The sequence below is a fragment of the Phoenix dactylifera genome, chromosome 9 (genome assembly GCF_051530095.1).
Source record: "Phoenix dactylifera cultivar Ajwa chromosome 9, Ajwa_hap1_PhDact_Kaust_v1.1, whole genome shotgun sequence".
Taxonomy (NCBI): Eukaryota; Viridiplantae; Streptophyta; class Magnoliopsida; order Arecales; family Arecaceae; genus Phoenix; species Phoenix dactylifera.
The window spans coordinates 22,944,246-22,968,929 of NC_143198.1; the positions used below are offsets into that span (position 1 = coordinate 22,944,246).

At 36.2% G+C, this 24,684-nt stretch overlaps 2 protein-coding genes across 3 annotated transcripts; one reads left to right on the forward strand and one right to left on the reverse strand.

Annotated features, from left to right (window-relative positions):
• The first annotated feature begins 1,497 nt into the window (after positions 1-1,497).
• Positions 1,498-4,250, forward strand: LOC103697121 (transcription factor bHLH112-like). The gene is made up of 7 exons (XM_008778916.5): positions 1,498-1,978; positions 2,080-2,674; positions 2,788-2,904; positions 3,011-3,076; positions 3,191-3,256; positions 3,378-3,428; positions 3,527-4,250. Exons 1-7 carry the CDS (start codon positions 1,653-1,655, stop codon positions 3,674-3,676), a joined length of 1,371 nt encoding a protein of 456 aa, XP_008777138.2. The 5' UTR covers positions 1,498-1,652; the 3' UTR covers positions 3,677-4,250.
• Positions 4,251-15,346: 11,096 nt separating this feature from the next.
• LOC103697120 (NAD(P)H dehydrogenase (quinone) FQR1) lies at positions 15,347-20,138 on the reverse strand. Of its 2 annotated transcripts, XM_088704437.2 has the most exons (5): positions 20,002-20,068; positions 17,820-17,913; positions 17,185-17,211; positions 16,614-16,876; positions 15,347-15,813 (listed from the first exon to the last, which is right to left on the reverse strand). In XM_088704437.2, the coding sequence occupies exons 4-5, from the start codon at positions 16,838-16,840 to the stop codon at positions 15,582-15,584; spliced, it is 459 nt and encodes a 152-aa protein (XP_088560563.1). In that variant the 5' UTR covers positions 16,841-16,876; positions 17,185-17,211; positions 17,820-17,913; positions 20,002-20,068; the 3' UTR covers positions 15,347-15,581. The 2 variants fall into 2 exon arrangements, with proteins under 2 accessions (XP_088560563.1, XP_008777137.3); XM_008778915.5 differs by lacking the exon at positions 17,185-17,211 and having other exon boundaries at positions 20,002-20,138.
• Positions 20,139-24,684: the final 4,546 nt, after the last annotated feature.

Genomic DNA, 24,684 nt, shown 5'->3' on the forward strand with positions numbered 1-24,684 from the left:
GAAAATTTTCCTATTGTAGTCAACCTGCGTTGAAAGAACCGAAGTTTTGGTATAAAAGGTCATTACTATTATATATATATATATATATATATATATGTGTGTGTGTGTGTGTATCATAACACCATTCTCTTGGTTCTAAAAAAAGTATTAAGTTAGCCTTAACTTTCTTATTGTTTGAATGATTTTTAGAGGGAAAGACCTTGTTGAGCGAGTTTTGTACCTTTTTTTCTGATATTTGGTCTAGACAGCAATACTTTTGTGGGATTTATTTTTTTTCCAAGCTAGGTTCTTCTCAAAAAAAATCCTAATTATCAATGTTTCATTAATTTTAAAATAAATTACCCACCATTGGTGTTACCTTTTTTCTATTGTAAATGTAATGATTATAATTTTATGTAACATTTAATTTTAATTTTTATTACTTTCTTTAAACTTCTGAGTTATTCTCCATAAAAAGTTTTTCTGCAAATAAGGAGAATAACTTATTTTTTTATGAACATTAATCATTGTTAGCAATGAGCTGTGTAAAATATCGTCTTGTGTTGGATTCATCTTATTATATTAATCATTCTGAGTTATTACTTTCTTACCACTTGATATACAATATCGTCTTGTGTTGGATTCGTCTTATTATATTGTAGTATCTACTTGTATGTCTATATAACAAAGCAACATATACAAAAAAATATATGATTACCATATGAATTTTTTCGAATTAAACTTTTGATGTAAATATTTTCTCTCTCTTATTCGTAACTGCTATCTTTTGTTTTTTCCTTAGGCTTGTGTCAAATCGAGAAATCATTTATGATTAATTAGTCTGCACTCAACATTCTCTAAATATCTTGAGTTGTAACTCTTTTCTAGATTATCTCTTTTTTGCAATATATATAGAGTTAATGAACATTTAAGAAGTCTTGAGCAAATCAAGTAGCTTAGATTCTATAATACCATATTTACTAATAAAAATATTCAGAAATGCAAATTTTCTATCCTATCAAATAGCTATTTCAAAAGCTAAAAGATGTGATGATGCATGCTTACAAAAACCTCAAATTACAGTGTGATGCCGTTGGAGGAAATATTTTAACACTTATAAATACTCTTTTCAATCAGGTCTGCAGGTGGAATGGAGATGATTAATGAAGAAAGCCCTCTTGGATGCCAACATGAACACACACACACACACACACACACACACACACACACTTTCTCTCCATCAAGTTACAGACAAAAGAAGATTTTGGAACCTTCCGTAACCCATAGTAACCAAGAAAGCCAGGTCAACTATATAGGGGTGAGTAATTAACTTTGAAAGGATAAAAAGAAAGAAACTATATCATAATCCTTTGTACCTAAGCAAATACATAAATTCTAATTCTACACAAACAACCAAATTTCTCGTTAAAAACGAAAGAAACTATGAAATAATGACCACTAAGGAATGAAAAAGCAAGTCTACCGCCTCATCGCGCCCCCCAATCGGTTTTCTCCTGCCGAAACCGTACAGATCCCAAAGGCGTAATATCAAGGGAACTTCCGGTTCTCCAGTCTTTTCCATTCCATCAGAAGCCGAAACCCCAAGGAACCATAACCCAGCCAACAGAAGAGGACAGGAGAATAGAAGAACAGCCGGGAAGAGAGAGATCACCATGGCAGATGACTTCCAGTCTGGGATATGCAGTGGTGGGGGCTGGTGGAACCTTGCAAGAAGTGCCGGCTCCGATGTCCTGGCCTCGGTCTCATCTTCAACTACGATCACCGACATCGGCGGTGGGGGCTTCAGCTGGGCGACGGCCGAGTTGGCTGAACCCAAGGCCCGATCCGGTGAAGAGTTGGCAGGCTCAGCCTCCGGCAGCTCTCTCAATTTTCGAGACACCCACAAGCTCCCACCGCCCGATGCCGGTCTCCCCTTGATCGATTCTTCCTTTCAAACGCCCGGTTTTGGCCTCTCAACGGATTGGACGCAAACCCTGCTGTTAGTTCTTCTTCCTCTTATAAGTTCTCCAATATTTATTTTTCATTCAATATAAATAGAACCTTTTGATTCATTTAATCATGCCATTTAAACTGATGTAGTAGGAGTGGTGGAAGAGCTGAGACCAGTTTCCATGCCATGCTCCAAGAGGATCCAAGATCAAGGGCTTATTTCCGGGAAGAACCATCAGTAGAATCCAATCAAGTCCATGCGGTCACCGGAGATTCAACAACAAACTTATTTAAGGACATGAATCAATCTTTCTTATCAGAGCAACAACATCTTAGCGCTGGCAACGAGTCTCGTGATGCTGGTGTTAGTAGCTACCCCCTTGTTCCGGCCTCCTATGGATGTTCTTCTGTGATGCTACAAGGCCTGCTCGAACCTGATGCCAAACCGCAACAGTCCGTTTATGACAATCGTTTGGTAAATTACCAGTCTCCAATGATGGCATATCGTGGGAGCTCCAGCGAGTTGTTGCAACGCTCTTCGGCTAATTTCCCTCAGTTCCTAAAGTCTTCTCCTCCAAAGCAGCAACCTGGCAATCAGTTGCAGTTCTCCAACAACACTCCCTTTTGGAATGCTTCCGCTGCCTCCATGAGCGAAGTGGGAACGGGGCTTTACCCTCCCACGCCTTCCCAATTTGTCTCGCAGGCTTTTCAGCAGAAGCCCAGCTGCAGCAACCTTGCCCCAAAGGTGAATATCATAGCTCGGAAGATGTAGTTCGAGTTATTTTCTTGCTGATATTTAGGGTTTTTGGGACCTCAGTTTGATCTTCTTTTATGATATATTTTTTTGAATCATTTAAGCTGAATTCCGAAGGAGTTCGAGATTCGTGTTCCTCTCCATCAAAGAAAAGTGGCAGCAGCGAGCCCACATCCAAAAAGCCTCGAATCGAGTCACCGTTGCCATTACCGACCTTCAAGGTACGGTGGGCGATCCGATGGAGATCTTAATTAATGGCAGTTGGATCCTTTTTCTGTTCTTCTCTCTCTAAACATGCATGATAGCTTTTAGATTTCTTGTTTGTAGGTCAGGAAAGAGAAATTAGGGGACAGAATCACCGCACTCCAGCAGCTTGTTTCACCTTTTGGAAAGGTACAATTTTTCGACCACTTTCTTAGAGACTATAGCTAGAATAGTTTCCCTTCGAGTATCTCTGTGAAAGCTTGCTCCTTGCTTTTAGCTGAATCGTTTCGTATTTCTTTTCAGACCGACACCGCATCGGTTCTCCACGAGGCCATCGAGCACATTAAGTTCCTTCATGATCAAGTTGGTGTAAGTCTCTTCATCAATGCCTTCTGGTTTGCATATGTCTATCACACCAATTATCCATCTTCTAGTACTAACATTGGTTATTTCTCTCAAACTATATATTAACATTTTTTAAGAATGTCAGGTCTTAAGCACTCCATATTTAAAGAATGGGCATCCCATGCAGCACCAGCAGGTACTAAAATCTTTTAAACTTTTGTCAATTAATTTAGTTGGATTCCTCCCTTGACTGCTGGTGATTGCATACTAATATTGTTGCATTGATTTGTTAAGGGCTCGGACAAGTCAAAGAATGGTGACGGACCGAAGCAAGACCTTAGAAGCCGAGGGCTGTGCCTTGTTCCAATCTCGATCACTTACCCCATGGCCAGTGAGACCACAGCTGACTTCTGGCATCCGACTTTTGGAGGAACCTTCAGGTAGGGAGGAGTTAGGGTTTTGAGGGAGGAGGAAAACCACTCATGTGCAGAATGTTGTCAAGCCAAAGCAAGGTAGGGAATGATAGATTACAGAAAAGGGGAACAAAAAAAAAAAGGAAAAACACATATGGCATTTTGTCGTCTGGGGAGAAAGAACAAAAACCCAGTAAAGGAAAGATAAAGAGAAGCGAAGGGAAAGGAGGGGACCCTTCAAAGACAGGCTAAGTTGGGACAGCTACAAGGAGAATGATATGAGGCTGGCCATGGAGTAGAGAACTTTGGAGGGAATAATCAAAAGAGCGTTGTATTAAGAGGTGGCCAGGATTACCGAATCGGAACAGGTGCTAAATTTGGCAGGTTTTTGTGAAAAGGTTTTGGAGGTGGGGACCTTATGTTCGTCGCTGAATTCAGCATAAGGGTATTGGAGGTGGAAGGTGAAGAAGGGGAACGAAGCTCGGGTTTTGCTCCTGTTCGATGCGACGGTAAAGGCTGGCACCACTTTTTTTTTTTTTTTCCCCTCAGAAGAAATTCAATGTATAGTTTTGGGGATCTTACTTTTAAATTTATTTATATGGTTCTGAAAGCGGTAGTGGAAGTCAGAGGGTGGCCCGCTTGTGACTCTCTCCCTCTCTCTCCCCCTCAGAATGCTTGATAATTTAGGAAGGGAAAAGTGGGGCTGCCTTTATGCCTTTCGTAGGAACCTCACATTCGAGGGCATTGATTGGATGGGCCACGCCCCAACCAGCCATCTAGGTTCGGTCGCACACTTCATAGGGTATAAGGTTACTAGATTTGCGAGACCTTCCAGATAGATAAAATTACCAAATAAATTCGTTATCTCCAAAACAAATAATCCCAATATTATTGAAAAAGAACATTCTAAATATGCATATATTTTTTTTACATCCAGAGGTACCAAAATATTTATTTTTTCTTTAACCTCTCCCCAGCAAACTCCAACCTTGATGCTAAATATCCAATAGCTCTAAAAAGAAAGATAAAAAATGGTATAAACTAACAACTTAGTAAGAATCCATAGACACACACATCCATAAATAATTTAAAGATAAAAATAGAAAATAATTAATATCAAAGTATATGTAATTATCATAAAATTATGTTCCACCAATCGAGCACAACACAAATAAATTGGAAGCGCATATATGCATCATATATCAAAATAACTTTCTATTCATAAAATGATATTTCATGTAACATTAAATTAACCATTTCATTCAACTATAATTTCAAATAACTTATTTTTCATTTTTTGATTAGTATGTTCTAGATCCAATAACAATTATCTTTTAACTTTGGTGAACCCTAGACTCGTTTTTTACTTGTGATGGGGCAATAAATACCGATATATTTTCTTCCCGTGACAAGTAGGCAATTAATAATACCACATTTCTGGCTTGTAACAAAGCAATCGATAATAACAAAATTAGCCCAAAGTTCACACTCACCAAATAGGTTTATATGCATTTACCCATTTTTTTACTTTTAGCTTTAGACTAATTGCGGTCACATTTTTCATCTACAATGAGAAAATCAATTTTGCCATATTTTTCGCAAATGGCGAGGCAATCTACAGTGCTATATTCTTGCCTATATGAGGCTATCCATAATATCACACATAATTGGCAATCATAATTAATATAAGTAATCTAGACCTCATACCCACCCATTCCTTTCAAGAATGCATATTAATTATATTAAGTTATTTTGGGCTTTGGATTGAGCCTTGGTCATGTTTTTCGCTCGTGATTGGATGATTGATAATGTCGCATTTCCACCTATAATGGGGCAATCGATAATGTTGTGTTTCCCGCTTGTGACAAGGTAACCAATAATGCTACATTTGTCGCTCATGATAGGGCAATCAATGATCCCACATTTCCAACATGCATGTGATGGGGCAATCGATACTATCATAGCTAGTTCAAAGCACCCCATCCAATAATCCAGTTATATAAGTTTCAATTATTAATTAAATATCTCAACATGATTACTGTTTACACTACATCTCGATAGGCTGCGATCAAGAAGTTGATATACCAATGGACGTGCAGGCCGAAATATAAAGAGTACAGGCCGAGTGAATATGGTGCACACCAGAGGAAGAAAAAGTTCTCAATCTAAGATGAAGTCTTAGTAAAGCGGAGTCCAGATATGCTAGTTAGCTAGTAGTTACAGCCTATGCATGGGAGGAGTGATCAAACTACCTACCATTCATGAAAATAGTGGCTCATGTTGTGCACAATAGCAAAGATAGGTATCTAGTGAGTAATGGTGCCCAACTTTCAACTACCCATGACGTGAAAAGTAGGATAGTACTTTCTATTATGTATGGTAATAGTGGGTCATGGGGCACATAATAGCGAGAATAAGTGTCCAAAATGAGTAGTGGCACCATTCTTACGTGTTAAGAGGGGCTACATATAAATATCAAATTGTAATATAAAAAGGACCCCTTTGGCATTCATGTCCATGAATTCTATTTTATTTTAGCTTTATTTTATTCTGCACTTTACTTTTTCATACCTTAGAAGTAGTGTTAACTTAGATTTCTGCTACCATAGCCTAGGCTACACATCTATCCCTATCCAAATCTACATCTCTCAAACAGTGGTGTGACAGTGGTGAAGTTCATAAAAGTCAAGATATCCTTTCTTCGATTACTATCTTTCTGCCTAATTTAACACTGGTAGCATGTCATGTAAACAAGCTTTCTAGTATGCCCATTTTCAGGCAGCAAGGAAAGCCTTATAATAAATACTTACATTATAGAATGAAAAATAGTATCAATTTCTAAGAAAATTTATGTACCACATGCTCATATCACAATATGCGGCATTATTGTCACTTTCCATACACGATCAAGCTTATTGATTTTCTATAATATACATACTCATATTGGAATTGCACATCCATATATTAGAATGACACATTCATATAAGTAAGTATACAAAGGGCATTCTTATACCTACTAACGAGAAAACCTAAGCCCAACATCTACTAATTCGTGTGTACCCCTAATATATCCAATCAATGTGATATTAATATTTAACGAAATTAGAAAGCCAATAATTCTCATCAAAATACAACAAAACTAACTATACTCTGTATGTTGGCCCCAAACTAAATAGCAAAATTAAAATAATTAAAGAGATTAGATTTTACCCATATAATTTGAGGGTTCGGGTGTAGAACCCATCTCGCTAGCCTGCTCCTTGATTAGATGATCGCATTCTTACATGAAATCAAAACTAATGAACGAGAAATAATGATGAAAATAAAAAAAGAGAGAGAATAAGGCCTGCTGGATGGTAGCAGCTAGCGGTCCGAAACTGATCAAATCTACAACCAAGAAGGTTAAAGAAAAGGGTTTGATCTAAGAAGACAATGATGGCTCGATCGGTTGAAGCAGGATGAGGATTGATCCGTAGGCGGTCATCACATGGTCGAACGATTGAGATGGTACACAGGAGGAGAGAGAGAGAGGTAGAGAGAGACTAAGCAGGCAGAGGTCCACCTTGCTGGCCTCAGCTGCCCGAGAGGGAGAGAGAGGAGCCGCCGGCCAAGAGATGGCAACAGTGGCGGCGGCGGCTGCCGGATTGATCGGGCAAAGAAGAGAAACAAGGAGGCTGCAAAGAGGAGGAGTAACAGGGGATTCTATGAGGCAGGCGGCGGGGTCAACCATGCCGGTAGCAAATGATGGCGAGGGGAGGAGTCGGAAGACCGAAGGGTATGAGGCTCGAGCCTCTCCAATCTGAGATGAGAATGGATCCACGGCTGCTGAACAGGGTTCTCGGCCACGTAACATGACCAGGGAGAAGAGAGCTCAAGTCTGCCACCTCGTGTCCGGCGAGGCCGGTGAGGATGCCGGTGGCACGATCAGCGGCCGGAAGGAGGAGAGGACCAGAGGAACTAGGGGGGTCTTTCAGGCTCGGTCTCACGGCACAGGGCATGCCCTGTTGTGAAACAGGGCCATGGAGCCGTGATCAACATCAACCACTACTGAGCGGCTAGATTCGACGATCACGCTGGAAAACCCGAGTGCGCCACAGGGAGAGTGAAAGGAGGGCGGAGGTAGAGTGAAAGGATGGAGTCTGACATGGTTATCTATCTCTGAAGCAAGGTCGATGCAGGGGAGAAGAGCGATGTTGATAGATCGCCCGACAAGATGGCTCCGGGTAGAGTAGGGACGAAGGAGAAATGGAGGATAAAGCAGCAGTTGAGGAGATTAAGAGAGATCACAAGGAAAGTGCTTCATGGCCACGAAAATAAGAGGGAAGAAATAGAGGAAAGACCGGCTTTCTCGCTATTTCCTCGCGCCCAATCGCCCAAAATCGAAGGCGGGGTCGATTTCCACCCGTCTCGTCCCAGCTCGCCAGGTTGGGTTGACTCGGCCCGAGTCCCGCAGGAAGAAGCAATAAGCCGATCTTTCTCCCTCGGTTTCAAACTTCTTATTTGGATAAAGACTGAGAGCAGTTACACAACATAGGAGGAAAAGATAGTTCTTTCAAAGCCTATCTGAAATCACCCCAACTTGAATTCTGCCATATTTATGGTTAAAGTTCAGATGCTGAAGAGAGAAGATGATTTTACCCAAAAAAAAAAAAAATAAGAGGGAAGACAATGCAATTTCAATGGGCTATCAAAACCATATACGAACCTAAATTTTAGTTTAAGACCCTTTCTTTTCATTTTCTTTTGTAAGTGCTTGGAATCTATAGCAGTAAGAGAGCCTGATGAAACTCGAAGTTTCATTCAAAATGGAGCATAACTTTAACCTTCAGCCACATTTCTTGGGAACATGAATGCATGCATTTAGCACTTCCACAAACTTACCTTGAATAGACCAAAAATAATGCTTGGCCTAAACATGCACTCCCTGAAGGAATGGGGTGTCAGGGATACAGGCTTGTCGTTGTCCCACTTGCAGTATGGCTTTTAAATTTTTCTTTTGGCTCTTTTGTGATGCTGAACGACAGTTGTCAGTTTTTGGTGGCCGAAGAATTTCAGGTTGACATACCAAAAATGAAATCCTGGTTTGAAAGGGTATCATTAACGGCTCGTATGGACGTGTGTTTAGTCTCATATCAATTATATACTGGATATATCTTAGATACCTATATAAAATCAAAAAATCTAAATAAAATCTTTCGCCTAGTTATTTTGTGTGAAACTCTGAGCTGTGACAAATAGTATCAAAGCAGATCCAGTCCATGACCCATGTGAACTAGAGGACAACCAGAGAACACTGTAGCACATGCTTATAGAGACTGACTACAGATCGATTGTAGCACTTGTGATTAAGTTTGAATTGATTTGAATCTTTAGCCTGACGAGGATATTATGGCTTAAATGAGAGAAATATGTGAGAATTCATGTAAGCATGTGTTTAGTCTCATATCGGTTACTTGCTGAGTAGATCTTGGGTACTTACAAAAGGTCAAGGAATCCAAATATCATCTTCTGATTAGCGAATTCGGGTGAGGTCCTGAGTTGTGATAGTTTCTGTTTTGAATGATGTACTGGAATTCTAAATTAATTTGAAGATATTTTTCTCGCTCGAGGAACCATTTCTTTTTGAGGAAAAAGAATAAATGCATTTACGTTTACTTTTTGATTGTGAAATGGGGAAAGTGCAGACCTCCGTTGGACTCAGATGGCTGAGGACAGTAAGAGGGGGATTTAACTTTGGAAAAGAAAAAGCGTACGGCATTTGCAAGGTAGAAAGATAGCCTGTTTTCTCCGTGTGGGGGGCTCTGCTTCTGGAGTCTTGCTGTTTGCTATGCTTCAGATCTATGAGACTTGAGAATGATGACTCCTCAGTGTGTTTTTAGGCAAAATGGATGCTTTGAGGAGGAAGTTTCTAGTGATAATTAACTCTCAGTGGCCTAAATTTGCTTTTAGTCAGCATGGGTATAACTTATGGAACCATAACTGCTATGAATGTTATATTGGATATGCTCGTTATGGAACTTGTTATATTCATATTTCAAGAGATTTAATTCTTAATGATCAGGAAATAATTTGCTAGAGATTTCTCGATCTCATAAGATTTGCTGACCTTCTTGAATTTATAAACCAATCATGTTCATAACTATTTTTCTCAAAAAAAATAAAGCAAAAGATTCCATATATAACTACTGATCATTTTAAGTAGCTAAAACATTCATGGTACATATATATATTCTAACTTCATAAAAGCAAATACGCTTAAGAGTTCAGTCATTGATATGGTTAAGAGAAATTATAGAAAACCTTCCAGTTAAAAGTCAATAATCTTGCTATTTTTCTCATGTTTTTATTTTTATTTTTTTTTTCTAAGTAAATACTTTAAGATCAGAGAAGGTACAGCTACTATTGACTTTTTGGCTATCTTGACGAAGGTAGAACTTTGGTGTTGATGACTATTAACATGTTGATCAAAAATAAGAGTAAATAACACCACTGACTATTCCTTCTTTGAACTTAGTGACGTTGGTAGGAAATTAAGAAAAATGGGAATAAGGAAAGTTATGTTAGGAGACTTAGCTACACTGGCTATTTGTCAAATTCTGTTTGGTTGTCAAAATTTTCAAAATAAGCTAAAAATTAGAATAAACTATCAAATGTTTCTAAAATAACAAAATTATCCTTGATATATTAGAAAATATTTTGGGTTATTATTTTAAATATAATTTTGATATTAAAGAATAATATCATATATGATTTATTGTATCATATATTATAATAATAGAGTATTATATAATGCTTTATATGATTTTTATTAAGATCAAAAAGTTAATAGTAAATAACACCAAAGGTTGTTCTTTTGTTAAACTTAGTGATGTTTGGTAGGACAGAAGAAATGCTACGTGGCTTAGCTATATTGGCTATTTAAAGATTCTATTTGGTTGATGAAATTTTTAAAATAAACAAAAATTTAAACTATCAAATTTCTCTAAAATGTTGAAATTATCCTTGAGATATCACGACATATTTTGTATGTCAATATTAATATTTTAAATTTAATATCAATATTAAATAACAATATGATATATCATATAATATATAGTATAGTATTATGGCATACTCTATATGATTTGTATCAATACTGTAATATGATATCAGTATTAAAGAATAATATCATAACATACTATTTGAATTGTAATAATCTATACTAGTAATTATGTATATAATATAATGTAATGTAATGTAATATATTAAGATAATAATATTATATATAGCACCATCTTAATAATAAAAACACCTCTACGTTTCGAGCTTCCAGCACTCTGCGTGTGGAATACATATCACTGACTGCATGAGAAAAGTACACAAGATGGGTAGCTTGCTGAAGAGTTATAGACTCTGGAGCAAGTGCTTGGAAAACAGGGGAAAAGGGTGGAATTTTAGATGCAGAGTGGCTCCGCCTCAGTATTTTAAAAAGGAGTCGGAGTTGGTGCTAGAGTGGACCTTGGGCTGCACTTTGGTGTTAAGAAACAGAATATTTCTGGAGTCGAAGGTTGGAGTGGAACCCTCCAAAGTTCACATTATAATAATATAATATATAAATACAGATATTAAGTATAGAATAGCTCAAGGAGGATGTCTTGATTTAAGTGGCAACGGATTCTGAAATGTTTGGACAAGGATGCAAGGTTTTGTTGGGGAGCCAATTGTCAAGGCTACGTCATGGTTATTGCGGTATCATCATGCTTGGCTCTAGTTTGAGTGAAATATTCCATGTCATCACTATTCCACCTTTAGAGGAAAATCACTTCATTCAACTTTTCCCACTCCATTGGATCGATGGTTGTACTTTCCTTTTTAAGACTAAGAAGAGTGTAATTTTCATAGTAAGAAAATAGCAAGGTGAGATCATGCACAAATTTGCATGGATTGTCACATACTTCTCCCATTTTATTTCTAGCATTGTTGTCAAATTATGGGACCGGATGTGTTTAAATCCCTCAAATACCACAAATCCAATTACAAATACCATGACCATAAGCCCGTATTATAGTATTTATCAGCCAGATCTGTTTTGATACTATTTATAACAACTTAGGACCCCACATTAAAAAGTTTGTCATAAAGTAATATTTAGGTTTCTTGATTCTATATAAGTATATAAGATCTACTCAATGCATAGCTAATATAAGACCAAATATATATCCACACGAGTTTTCAGAATTATTGTATCAATCTAATTTAGTATAGGGAAGGCAGATTTTAGGGATTCAATATGGTGGATTGAGATTATTTCTGTAGCTACTGTGACCAACCATGACCTATGAACTCCAAGGAATTTTGAACTCATGTACAGAAATTTGTGGATAAATATAAAGAAGCTCTAATCGTGCATATGCTCCACATGAATAGAAGACAGCATGTTTATCTTTTTTTTAAAAAAAAAAATGTAAGCAAAACCCCTTAAGGAACTTGCAAGGGAATAAGTGTAGCGAAAGGTTCTTTTGATTTAGAGAAATCACAGGATTAAGCATTATAACTTGGTAAGAAGAAATGGTCGAATCTGCCAAAATTCGAAGCAGGAAGATATAGCAATTTTATGACTTTATACAGGATCTTGATAGTCCCCAAAAAAACTTTGGTTTGTCATAAATGAAGTTGCATGCACTAACCTTCTACATGGATGTTTCCAAGGGAATTAAGTTTTTCAGCATATTCTTACTATGTCTGTGGGACTAATTGAATATATTTGTTTCAATTCCAAGGTACAAAAGCAATTGTGTTTGATATTTAGGATTCATTTGATTGGGGATATTAGATTATGGAGTATTTTGATGATTTCCAAGAACTATTTATCTGAAAAAATGATTGCGGAGTAAAATAAATTTTACTACATTTGATAGGATAAAAAATTACTTTGAAAAATGACATTGGAAAAAGATTATAATGTTTTGATTAGAGATAATGTTATATAGGAATGCTGCCAAATCGCTTAATATCCTTGAATGAACAATTTAAGTAATAACATTTTTAAATTTTTAAATATTTATATGAGCTATTAAACATTTTTAACTTAATTATATATATTAGAAAATATATTTCTTATAATAAATAAATTTTAGACTGTTTAGTATATAAATAAATATATTAATTATTAATAAATTCTATATTAGATTTATTGAAAATTAATAAATATTTTTTAATTATTTATTCATAATTATTAATAAATATATTTATATATTAAATATTATTATTTATAAATAGTATTAATCATAAATATATTAATATAATATTTATATACTATATTAATATTAATTATATAATATAACTGAGGTTATTTTCGTCAAGAAATGATTTTTTTAAAAAAATTTCTCTATTTGGTAATCTAGTATGAAAAAATAAATACTACTAGAAATAAATACTATCGTGATGGTATTTGGTTTACTTTCTTTATCAGAAAAATAGATATGGGATCCATCATTTATTTTTCCATCTTTCTCATCCACTTTTTGTACCAAACATAGTAATGTGTTATGGGATTTATTTTTTTATACGAAATTTCCCCCAATCAAATGGGACCTTAGGTCATGTGGGTAGGTAAAAAGATTAGATAAGCCACTTATGCTACCCACTTAGTTCTGCAAAGTTGGTAAAGACTAGAGTAACAAATATGATTGGAATTGAAACCATATGAATCAAGAGAAAAGGATATCCATTAAACCATGGTGACAGACAGGACAGTCATATTATTATAAATGCCAAATTCAAAGCACTTCAAGCCATTGTTTTAAAGAACATGAACATATGTGTTTGTTTAGATAGCCAGGGCAAGTAGTTTTCTTCCATGCAGAGATCACATGGTTGAAGTATAGTTACATGTGGAGTGGTAATTTGACATCTTAATATCAAATTTGCTATGGACGGACCAATTTCAATGTCAATGGATGTTTTCATACTTAGATGGCACATCCTAAGAACGTGTTAATTGCTCAACTTTTCAATGATGCTCTGTTGAGACGGCCATCAAAGAGCAAAAGTCGACTTTCTATAAATACTGCTTTACTCCTATCAGACGACGGAATGAAGCCCGGACGGGAACCACCATCCAAATGGGCCAAGATTGGCTGGGCCAGACTTGGAATCAGGAGAAAACCGACTAATTGCCGACCCGGTACACGATGGTTTTGTAAAGCAATTGCCTCAACAATTTAGGCTCGCTGTCTCTTATAGCTATCAATCCTAGCAGCCCAAGGCATGTTAAACTGGTTCACTTCCATTTCAAATGTCCAACCTTTCCTCCAATCTATTATGTTCTGAAATCGGGCCAGCTTAGCCCAGTTTGTTTAGGCCCGGATCCTGTGCTGCCACGGCTAGCAGACACCCTTTACATTTTTCCAATTAATAAAAAATACCAAAAAATATTAAAATGGTAAATATCAATAACTAAATATTTTGAATAGCAATTTCAAAACTCAATAATAGGTATTTTAAGATTCTATATTTTCTCCCATTAAATTTAATTATGAAAACCAACTATTAAAAAAGTTTCAAGCCAGTCCGAGCTTGGGCCAGGCTTTAATCGCCTTCCTCAAGCCCAGCCCAATTAATAAACAAGTTTATTTTCTCAGCCCTGTTTGACATTCTAGGGCTAAAAGCTTGGTCCAACCCCGCTCAAGAGGCTTTGGGCTTGAGTGGGACTGATGGGTTGCCAACCGGTGAGCGGGTCTACTCATTAATAAGATTCGCCATTTGTAAAAGTTATGGTGATATCATGATCATTCTGCATGCACATTATCTCAGGGTCTCATGAAATTGATCATATCAAAGAGAAAAAAGATCTTTCATCAACCTGCTTGACTCAAATCTCTCAAAATAAAATAACAAAAATATTAAGAAATTCGAGAGTCTGCCTGTAAGCTCTTTACTTTTATCAAAAAATATTTGTTACACAATTCCTTTATTTATACCAGTGAGGTCCACTTTTATAAAATCTAGGGTGGATTTCTTTTCTCGTTAGAAGAGGTTACGACTATAGTGAAAAAGTTAAAAGTTTTCATGAAATTAGATCTCAACTTCTATATCTTTTTTCTATTGTGTTACTCAATTCCTCCCAATGTGGAAAACATGCCCAATCCAAATCTTAGCCAAAAATAAAATTTTTATTTTAACCATCCTATTTTAAGATCCAAATATCATCATAGGTCCACATCTACTGCATCCAATGAGTCCCTTGAGGGTGGTTGTACTTGTTGAAAACTTTGTTTGATGCTTGGGATGCTGAAAATGAATGCTTATGAGAAAGTCGTGACTCTGAAAGTTATGGTTCATGATAAAGAGCTGAATGTGGTGGATTTTGCTCCAAAACATAGTCCAAATTTAAAGTTTCTTTCTATGTTCACTCTGGATACCAGAATTACAGCAAAAACAGGACAAAATAGAGTCCCCGTAATATATGTATAAGCAACATTTTCATTCCAAAAAAAGAGAAAAACAGCCTTAAAGTCGTATTATAATAAGTCAGAATCTCATGGGAAAAGTCACTATAAATAAAATTCTGATTTTGAAGGATGCTCTCATCAATGCAGCATTTCAGGAAGGCAGTGAGAAACAAAATTTGACTATTAATATGTGATAATTTCCTGTCAACTAACAAAAGATGATTAACCATTTAAAGTGCTGCTTAGAAAAACAAATGAACAAACAGAGGTGATCGACAAATAGATACTTTTTCATAGCAGAAAGGAATTACATTATATTACCATTAACACAACAGCCAACTTTATCTAAGAGCCATTGTACCGACAGAAGATATATATCAAAGCTCACTGGCTAAAAAATTTAACAACACCCATAATTATTTTGACCCAATGGTAAACGACAAAAGAAAGACTGTACCGAGATATATAAAATTGGAAATGATTTTGTATGGAGGTATGAGCAGATCAGGCAGAACCCTTGAGCTTTTTTGCGATGACAGCAAAGTACTTTCCCTGGTGGAAAGCTTGCTCCAGTTCAAGCTCAGTTGGGCATCTTGAACCATCCCCAGCAAACGTGCCAGCTCCATAGGGGCTGCCTCCCTTCACCTGCTCCATCTCAAACATACCAGCTCCAAAAGTGTATCCAATGGGCACGAAGAGCATTCCATGGTGGACCAGCTGAGTTATGGCTGTTAAACTGCAAATGAGAAAATAGTGAAAAAAAATCTGTTTGTTTTGCAATTGTTATACAAAATTAAATATTTTTGAAAAAATAACATTGCATAATCTAGAGGTAGTAATGTTATGTCAAGACAACAGCACTGTTTCTTTCTTCAATTTATTATTGGAGTGATGCCTGCCAAAATTCCACATAAATAATGATTTAAAAATGTTATGGAATCATGGAGACCTGTAAAAGGTAAGGACAGATGTAAAAACAAAACTTTACTAGGTTTTCAAATTTTTATTTTTTTTAAGAAATTTAAACTAGGTTCAAGTTAGTGATATTTATATGGGTGATGACTTGGATAACAACAATAAAGAAGAAGGATGGAAATGGTGGAATTGGAAAAGCCCAATATGCTTACAAATTTGGATAGCAATTAATCGTCAAACAAGAATCATTTGACCCAACTTCTAAAGTTGGATTGAATATATGAAATTTTGAGGCAATATTCATTGTAATAGTGCGACCTTGGCAACAATACACGGTAAGGCTGTCTTTAAGGAGAAGTTTTATGCATGGGAATTATATATTTCACATATATGGCACAGCCAGTGAAACATAATGCTTCAAAAGGACAAGTTGTTGGAGATAAAGGTTGTCAAGGCAACAGAGTTCATTTTTCTGGAACCATAATCTTGTTTAAGTCCAGAAAATGTTGTTGTGCTGAATAGCAGGCTGGAGAATTTCAGGACATGCTACAATAGTGTATATAAGCAATTCAAGAAGTCCAAATTGTTCATAAGAAATAACAGAGCCCAATAAGAGCTTACGGGGTAGTCTCTTGTCCGCCACCTTGAGATCCAGTGCTGTAGAAGATTCCTGCAGGCTTCCCTGCAAGCTGCTGCATTCTCCAGAGACTTCCAGTTGCATCAAGAAACGCTTTGAACTGTGCTGCCATCATACCATATCTGGTTGGGAACCCAAAGATTAACCCATCGGCCTCCGCAAGTTCATTTGGTGTGATGATTGGTACATCACTCTTAGGTGGTGCACTCATCTTTGCAAGAACCTCTTCAGGAAGTGTTTCAGGTACCTGTTCAGTCAAAGTTAAACTCAAGTTAATATCACATAATTACCAAGATGAACATGCATCAATATGCTTTATTATAAATGCCTACAAATTGAAACTTGCTGCCGGTGCAATCACCTCTTTACCCAAAAGAGACTGCACCTCATTTACCAAGAAAACTTCTAGTTCCTAATTAGCACTTCACTAAAACAAAGGATAGATATTTCAACTTTCAGCATGAACTTTGAGTGGGCTTTGAAAAACACGGACCCAACCATTGAAAACATGTGCATCATCTCTGAAAGAATTGTTTTCAAGACACCCATACTTACAGAATGACATGCCAGCCGATACTATCACTGCAGAAGAAACAGATACAGTTTAGCATGAGGGTGGAAGACTGAAAGGATAATTGGGACTACAATGAGAAACTGTTTTTCATTTACGAGGAGATGAGAACAGAAAAATTCACTTCTAATTTTATAGCTATACAAAGAACATTATCAATCTACAAAATCAGCATTTAGTGGATGTACCAAACTCAACTCCGTTGTGTTAATAGGTTTTGCACCATCCAACATAACCAGAGAAAATGGTTTTGCTTGGGAGTCCACAATCATATAGAAATAAGCTCACACATAATTCTTATGCATGGTACCAAAGGGTATTAGATTTCATTTACAGGCATGTTCAAAGGCTACATAGTTCCAGAACCCACATCTGTTTATAATGGCCAAGATCAACCCAACAACCCAATAAATATAGATATGTTGCTTCATACCTAACTCTACACGCTTTAACATCCAAATCCACATTAATATTCCTAAAATCTCTTCAATTTTTCAAAGCTTGATTTGACAGATGAAAGAAATTTTGGTCAACAAGAGCCGGTAAAGCCATGATTAGTAAAGACACTTTAAATGTACAAATGCTGAAAGTAGATTAGGATGGACTGGACAGCACAAACCTGCCATAGCTTAGCTTCTACTCCTTCAACAGATGAGGCACCTTTCTTGATCTCCTCTGCTAACTTCTCAACATGTCCATACATGGAGTAGTACCTGTAGACACATTAAAATATGGCACCGGTGTTAGAATAAAAAATTGTTTCGAAAAGCATTATGATGACTACATAGCAAGGAAGATTATATGGCCACCTCATTTTATATTTTTTAATCTATAAACTACAAATTTGAAAACACAATTTGGGAAGAGATTGACATAATCTGTTCTGTTGCATCTTCGCATCTCCTTTCAACTTCCTTTAAATTAATATCCAAAGTGGAAGCTTAACTATAGAAGAAGTGAATGGAAAATAGGCAGTTGCAGCATGCTCAGAATATATCAAGACGAAAAGCTAATCAGCAATACAAGTATCTAAAAAATTACAAAGTGACAAAAGGGAAAGTGTCATTTTTTGTTTAGTAATTAATTAAAGCATTATAGTTCTAAGGCATGAGGCAATCATGTCGCTAAATAAACTGAAAAGGGAAGAATGTTAATTCATGATAACAAGTGAAAAAGTAAACCAGAAGTCAAATTAGATGATTTTTACCTTCTAGTGTATTGATAAGTTCGGCATTTATATGGTATTGTGGGTCCAATGCTGGACTAGCATGCGTAAAGAAAGCTACAGCATTACAGCGGGAAAGATGAACGAGAGCAAACCATTACGTGGCTAACTCTCAGACATAATTTGGAAGTGAGTCTAAAAACATAAGTTTTTGCTTATCATTCGGAAAAGACCAATCTTAAAGTTAATTGTAAATACACTCGCTGAAATACTTTGCACAGAAATTACTTCAATTATCTAGTATTCAAAGGCAAATGAGTATTAAATCAGTGGGAGACTGAGAAAGATGAATTCTTCATCTCATCATTACGCAAGAGACAAATACCCCTTGTACTATATCATCTTACGATCCATACAACATGAACAAACTGAAGGTCTGCTGGTATTATTTTATATCAGGCCTTCTAGAAACCAGTGACTGCTAGTCCAAATGGTTTCACTTGCAAATAACACAAAGAAACAAATATCAGTTGATGTAACAGAGATCTTTTTAACAATATGCAAACTTTGCAAAGGGTGTTAACTAGTTATATGTCAAGCAAAAAATAATATACAACACTGACAAATAGAACTATATTTAAAAAGGAAAAAGTTTCTTATGCCTGTTAAAATACTGGTTATAACAAGCACAATTTAGAGAAATGTAGAGAGAATAGGAGACTTCTGGTAAATAATCAACATCATAGCAACAACGCAGCCAAGGACAATTCTGATAGGGACATGAAGAATAGACCCGACCTTTAAGTCAAAATCCATCTAGAAACTCCACTCATCATGCACATCGAACCTACCATGCTGATGGGGACCTTAAGCTCCAACAAACCAAAGACGGCCAAACAACTAAATCACATAAAGATAAAGCTATATATTGGAATTTTTTTCATTGCTTTCTTCTTCTTTACAGGTTAGTTGGAACAATGGGACACAGTTGGTTTCCTCAACACATGAAGCTGGAAGTCATATCAAGAAATCATTAAGAAAAAAAATCATAACATTTTATAACCAATCAAATTTCATTAACATTCCAGAACGAGAACCAAACCATAAATCAGAGAACTAAAACCTTAATACCCGCAGATGATCGGCACATTCTAACTTTTCCATCTTCGTTTTTAAGATCAAATTCTCAGATATATTCAAGAACTAGAACCACAGAATAAATTTAAGAAAAGAGAATAAAAATATCATCCGTTGCTTCCCTCACAAATTGCGGATCATTACACAATCATCTCAGAAAAAAAGAATGAATGAACGGAATTCCACAGAATCGAGAATAACAAAAGATAGCTCTACGAGTTCACTCAATAGAAGAAGAAGAAGGGTAAAAATCCTTTTTTGTCACCAAAATTTTTCTGAAAATCTCACCCTGAAAAACGAAAAAAAATAAATAAATCCACGCCAGAGGTTGATTAAATCGAGTGTCCAAGACCTAACGTAATTCTACAAGAATCGCGAGAAAATCTCGGGAAAGAAATTACATAACAAAACAATGGACCAAAGGAGAAAGAAATTGATCGACAGATACATAGAAAAGGAGGGACATAGAGAATGAAGTAGGAGATCTTTAAATACTTACACTATATAGACCTTGGTCGCCATTAATGGAGATGTTGGAGCTCTACTGCTTGGCTTCTGAGAGGTGTAGAAAAAAAAGACACAAGGCGGTCGGGTATTTATACAGGGAATCCAGCTCGACTCCGCTGACCTCCCTTCTGTTATTGAAGCCCTAAAACCTATCACTAATTACGAAATTAGTACAACTTTAATTTCAATTAGTAAATTCCAGCTGCTTTCTTAATAACCATTAAATTGGAAAATTAAAGAGACATGCTGTTAAGTTTCGGAGGAAAATATAATGAATTGACCACAAAAGTTTAAATTATTTTAATTAGTTATCATTACGTGTTTTTGTGTCATTGCGGCCCAACCCACCATCTATCTAGAAGCTGGGGACGTGAAGCGAGTAAAATGACTAAACTACCCTCAATCTGGAGAGGTTATTGATTTAATTTAACTGTTTTTGGGGAAAAAAATCAGCTGGTCATCCCCAAGAGATGAGTTGGATCAACAGCCAAGTCCCCTCTATACTAATAGTTGATGAGGAACCTTATGGTTTTGATCCAACAGGTGGAAACATTTTGACGTAGAGATTGAAAAATTATGTCAAAATTATTAAATTATTTCAAAAGCTTAAGTTAATAGCATGAGATAGATTTAATTTTATATTTTATATTTTTTTATATAAATTAGTGGTAAGAAAATTTTAAGAAGAAAAGATTTCTAGTAAAAATAGAGCTAGAGCATATATATATATATATATATATATATATATATATATATATGATAGTTAATTTAAAAAAATAAATTTTTGGAATAAATATTTTTTTCATCTAAAACTAACTTCGAAGAGATGCCTCCATGGTTTTTACTTATTAAATTAGAAAACCAAGCGGACTAGATGTGGACCTGGGAACGTCATCCTAATGCTAATGGTACGGACTCATTGGAGGGCACTTGTCTGGCCCGGTGTAGAGGCCCTCGAGGGCAGGTAGGCAACAGGCGGTAAGATGACCTCGAGGTTTTCTGATTCCACCTAATCAACAAGTTATTGCTCCTCATAGGATGTGTAAATACACCCTCTAATTACATTTGGCACACCCTAATCGTGCACAGCGAAGCGTGCATCTTTTGATAGGAGAGTATGTTTTATAGACATGGTAATTTGTAATAAATTTCTGCTTTTGATAGGATCCTTAGTTCTATAAACTCTTATGTGAAAGGTTCCTAAAAAAAGAGAGAGATTTTAAAACGAAGAAAGGAGGGATTCGGAAGGAAGAAGGAAGAAGAAAGAAGGAAGATTTTATGGATGGAAGAGACAGCGATGGAGGAAGAGCTTTTCACGAAAAAGGAAGAAAATGTCATGCATCTTTTTTTTTTCTTATTTTATTTTTTAATTATGAGTCTGACAGCCCTATTAGTAAAAAATTTTTACTTTTGGGCTACTACTTATGGCAAAAATAGGAAGCGGTCCCACATTTCCTTCTCCTCATGCCCACCCGATTTTTATTCTGAGTTTAACGGCGGGGCGTCCTCTCTCGAAGTACTAATTCCCACGTGAAGATTTATGTCACCTAAACAACTTGGGGATTAAATTTTTTTCAGGAAAAGGCCTTAACAATGGTGCGATTTGCGGTTCTGTCACTCGGGCCCTTTGTATAGGTTAGCGAAGCATGACGGGGGGCAACGCTGGAGTGCAATGAACCCTTGCGTTTCCTGTGCTCCTCAAAAATCAGAATCACGTTAATCTTCTAGTAATCATGATCGTACAATCAATGAACCATAAATCAAATATACATACTTGGAAATTTTCACGAGAAAAGGGATAGAGAACAAGGTCTTGATAGTGGATACTACTGTTCCCTAATGTCAGGAATGTTTTTTATCCAATAAATATTTAATTTTAAAAGTTATTATTCTAGTTACATGAATATTAAATATGTCAAATAAGGTGTGTTGCAGTGGAGAATCAATCCCTCAAGTAATGTTATAAGGGCCATTATCTTAAATCTTCGCCCAAAAGTTGGTGCGTCAACGGATTTGGTTAGATGAGGTTGGATTCTAGTTTGTTCGGTCTAGCGCTCCAGCTGATTAGGGTTTCTTTTATGTTCTACTCGTTGAGTGATGCACATGGAGTTAGGTGAGTTGAAAATGAGTAGCATCAGTTTAGATTGAAGAATTGGATTCAAATTAAATTATCTTGATTTTAGCTTGAGGTGGTCTCTATTATGAAGAAACTTGTCCCGGTGTCGTTAATGAAGCAAGCTTGTGTGTGAATAAAATCAGGTAAAAATGGTAAGCTGGTTATGAACTTCCTAACCGTAGATACAAAAGCTAATTTTGGATGTGCTATGTGACAAAGTTAGCTATGTTGCGGGAGTCAGAGAGCTCAAATAGGGCAAACGATTGAAGCCTGATATATGGATAGGCATCTACTAAATTGAGCAACACAATGGGGACCAGCCCTAGTGCCTAAAAGAAAAGCCTTGAACAACCAACCTTCTGCAGTGATTCATGGTGCAATTGTGGTAAAATGCCAGTCCTTCTGTACCACTTGGATAACCAGCAGGATGGAGCTTTGTTTAAGAAAACAAAATTGTAGCATTTATTTATTTATTTATATACCAAAATTCAGTGGCCCGAGCTTGATGCATGTCCAATATGTTCGGGATTTAGGATCCTTTGCAGTGCGTTGTTTGCATTGCAGAGTGCTATACAGCACTTGATGGCCGCCTTCAGAAAATGGATAATTATCAAACAAGACATATTGTGTATGACATGTAAAATTGTCTTATTTATTAAGTACTATACAGTATTCTGCGGTGTAAACAACACAGTACAGGCACAGAGGATCCATGCTCTGGTTGGACGTTTTGAGCATGAACAGCTCAAGAGCAGATGGGGAAGTAATTGATGCACCCACGTCCCACGGCACCCGAATCTTAAGCGGCACATGGATCCCACGCCGATGGACCAATGCCTGTGAAATTGGGTGCTTGAAGAAAGGGAAGCAAGGAAAATTGCTCGACTAAAAGAAGGAAATAATGCCCTTTGACCATGTGATCGGTGGACCTTGGTGGGTCAGCTGGGATGGTGGTTCCATCCAGACAAAGGAATGGAGGCCCTACCACCATGTGGAACATTGAGGTGTGCATTTGTGACCAATGTATGATATTCACCTAAGTCCTATAATTTGTCAGATATATTCATATTTTAGAGTAGATATTTGTTGAAGATAGAATAAATATTAGTACTTTGCTAAAAAACTAGAATAGATTTTGGTTCTTTCTATGGCGACACCTAGACGCATGCACATGCACATGCACATGCACATGCAGATGCAGATGCAGATGCACATGCACATTCAGCTACCTACCGATTGAAAGTTTCTTGAGACGAAATATCAAAGCACACTAATCTAATGTCCATCCACCATTATTTGCTTCATGCATGCTTTATCAAAGCATTCATTTTATCCTATATGCTCACACTCTTTCTCATTGTGGTATAGTTGCGCAACAATGAGTTATTTACAAAATATCCTTTGTTTTTCTAAGGTAAAAATCCCTAAACTTAATTTGGCTTTTGAATATAGTTTTATTTTTAAAATAGCCAAGACAAGTTGAACTGCCTTAGTTTAACTCGATATGATTATATATGTAACTTCTTTCTGCAAGCTGATACATCATAAAAAAGATTTCTGATCAAATGTGATGATAATTTATGTTACTTTCTAAAGGGGTTAGAAATAATATAAGGAGCTCTCTTTAGGGAACACTAAAAAGACAACTTTTAGTTTGGATGTGGGAGTTCCATTCACGGGAAACGCATAATTTAACTGTTTTATACCCTTCTTTTCTTTTCTTCTCTCTCTATCTCTCTCTGTTTTTTTTTATAATAAACTTGAGAGAAGAGAAGCGTTTACTGGTTTTGTTAGGAGAGATCTTATTGAGCTACATTGTTGGTTGAGTTAAAAAGATATGATGGATAGGTTATGCCAGACCCGAGCTCGAAGAAGGCTTTTATGGATCCATTAGTCAATGTCAAGACTAAATTAAGCCAAGCCTGATAGGCCATTGAGACATATTTAATGTAGTATGTTTAAACATGATCTGATTTTCTCCAAACTACTAATGTGTCATTGAATGCAAATTGGTGGAGTAAGCTAGCTAGATACTTTACAAGATTCTCTTTTCTTATTATATTTTTTAATAATATTTTTATTGTATATTTATTAATTATTTTATATTTTATATTTATAGATTTTAATTGATTTTAAATTTAATTTTCATAGATTTAAATTTTTATAAACTTTTAGGAATTTGCAATATGAACAACATTACAAAAGAAATCTAAATGTATCCATACTAAAGTCAATTTCACCAACAAATCCTTCAGCTAGGTCCCAATAACTTGACAAAAAGACCCATTTTAACACAGGCAGTCACTTATATTGTCATAATTGACCTGAAGGCTCATGATTGTTTTGCACAAGCTCAACTTTTATGAAGCCATAACACAGTCTCTTAAAAACAGACGAATCATTTGGGAGGTTGCAGTATAATTGTTTTAATAGAAACCACACCAGAGAAGTTTTCGTAGCGGCCGGTAAAATTTAAACGTGAAAACTTGCAACAGACAGGAAAATTATGGCCAATTCACAGGAATTGGTGATGAAGGTCTCAAAAAATCCAGAAAATTA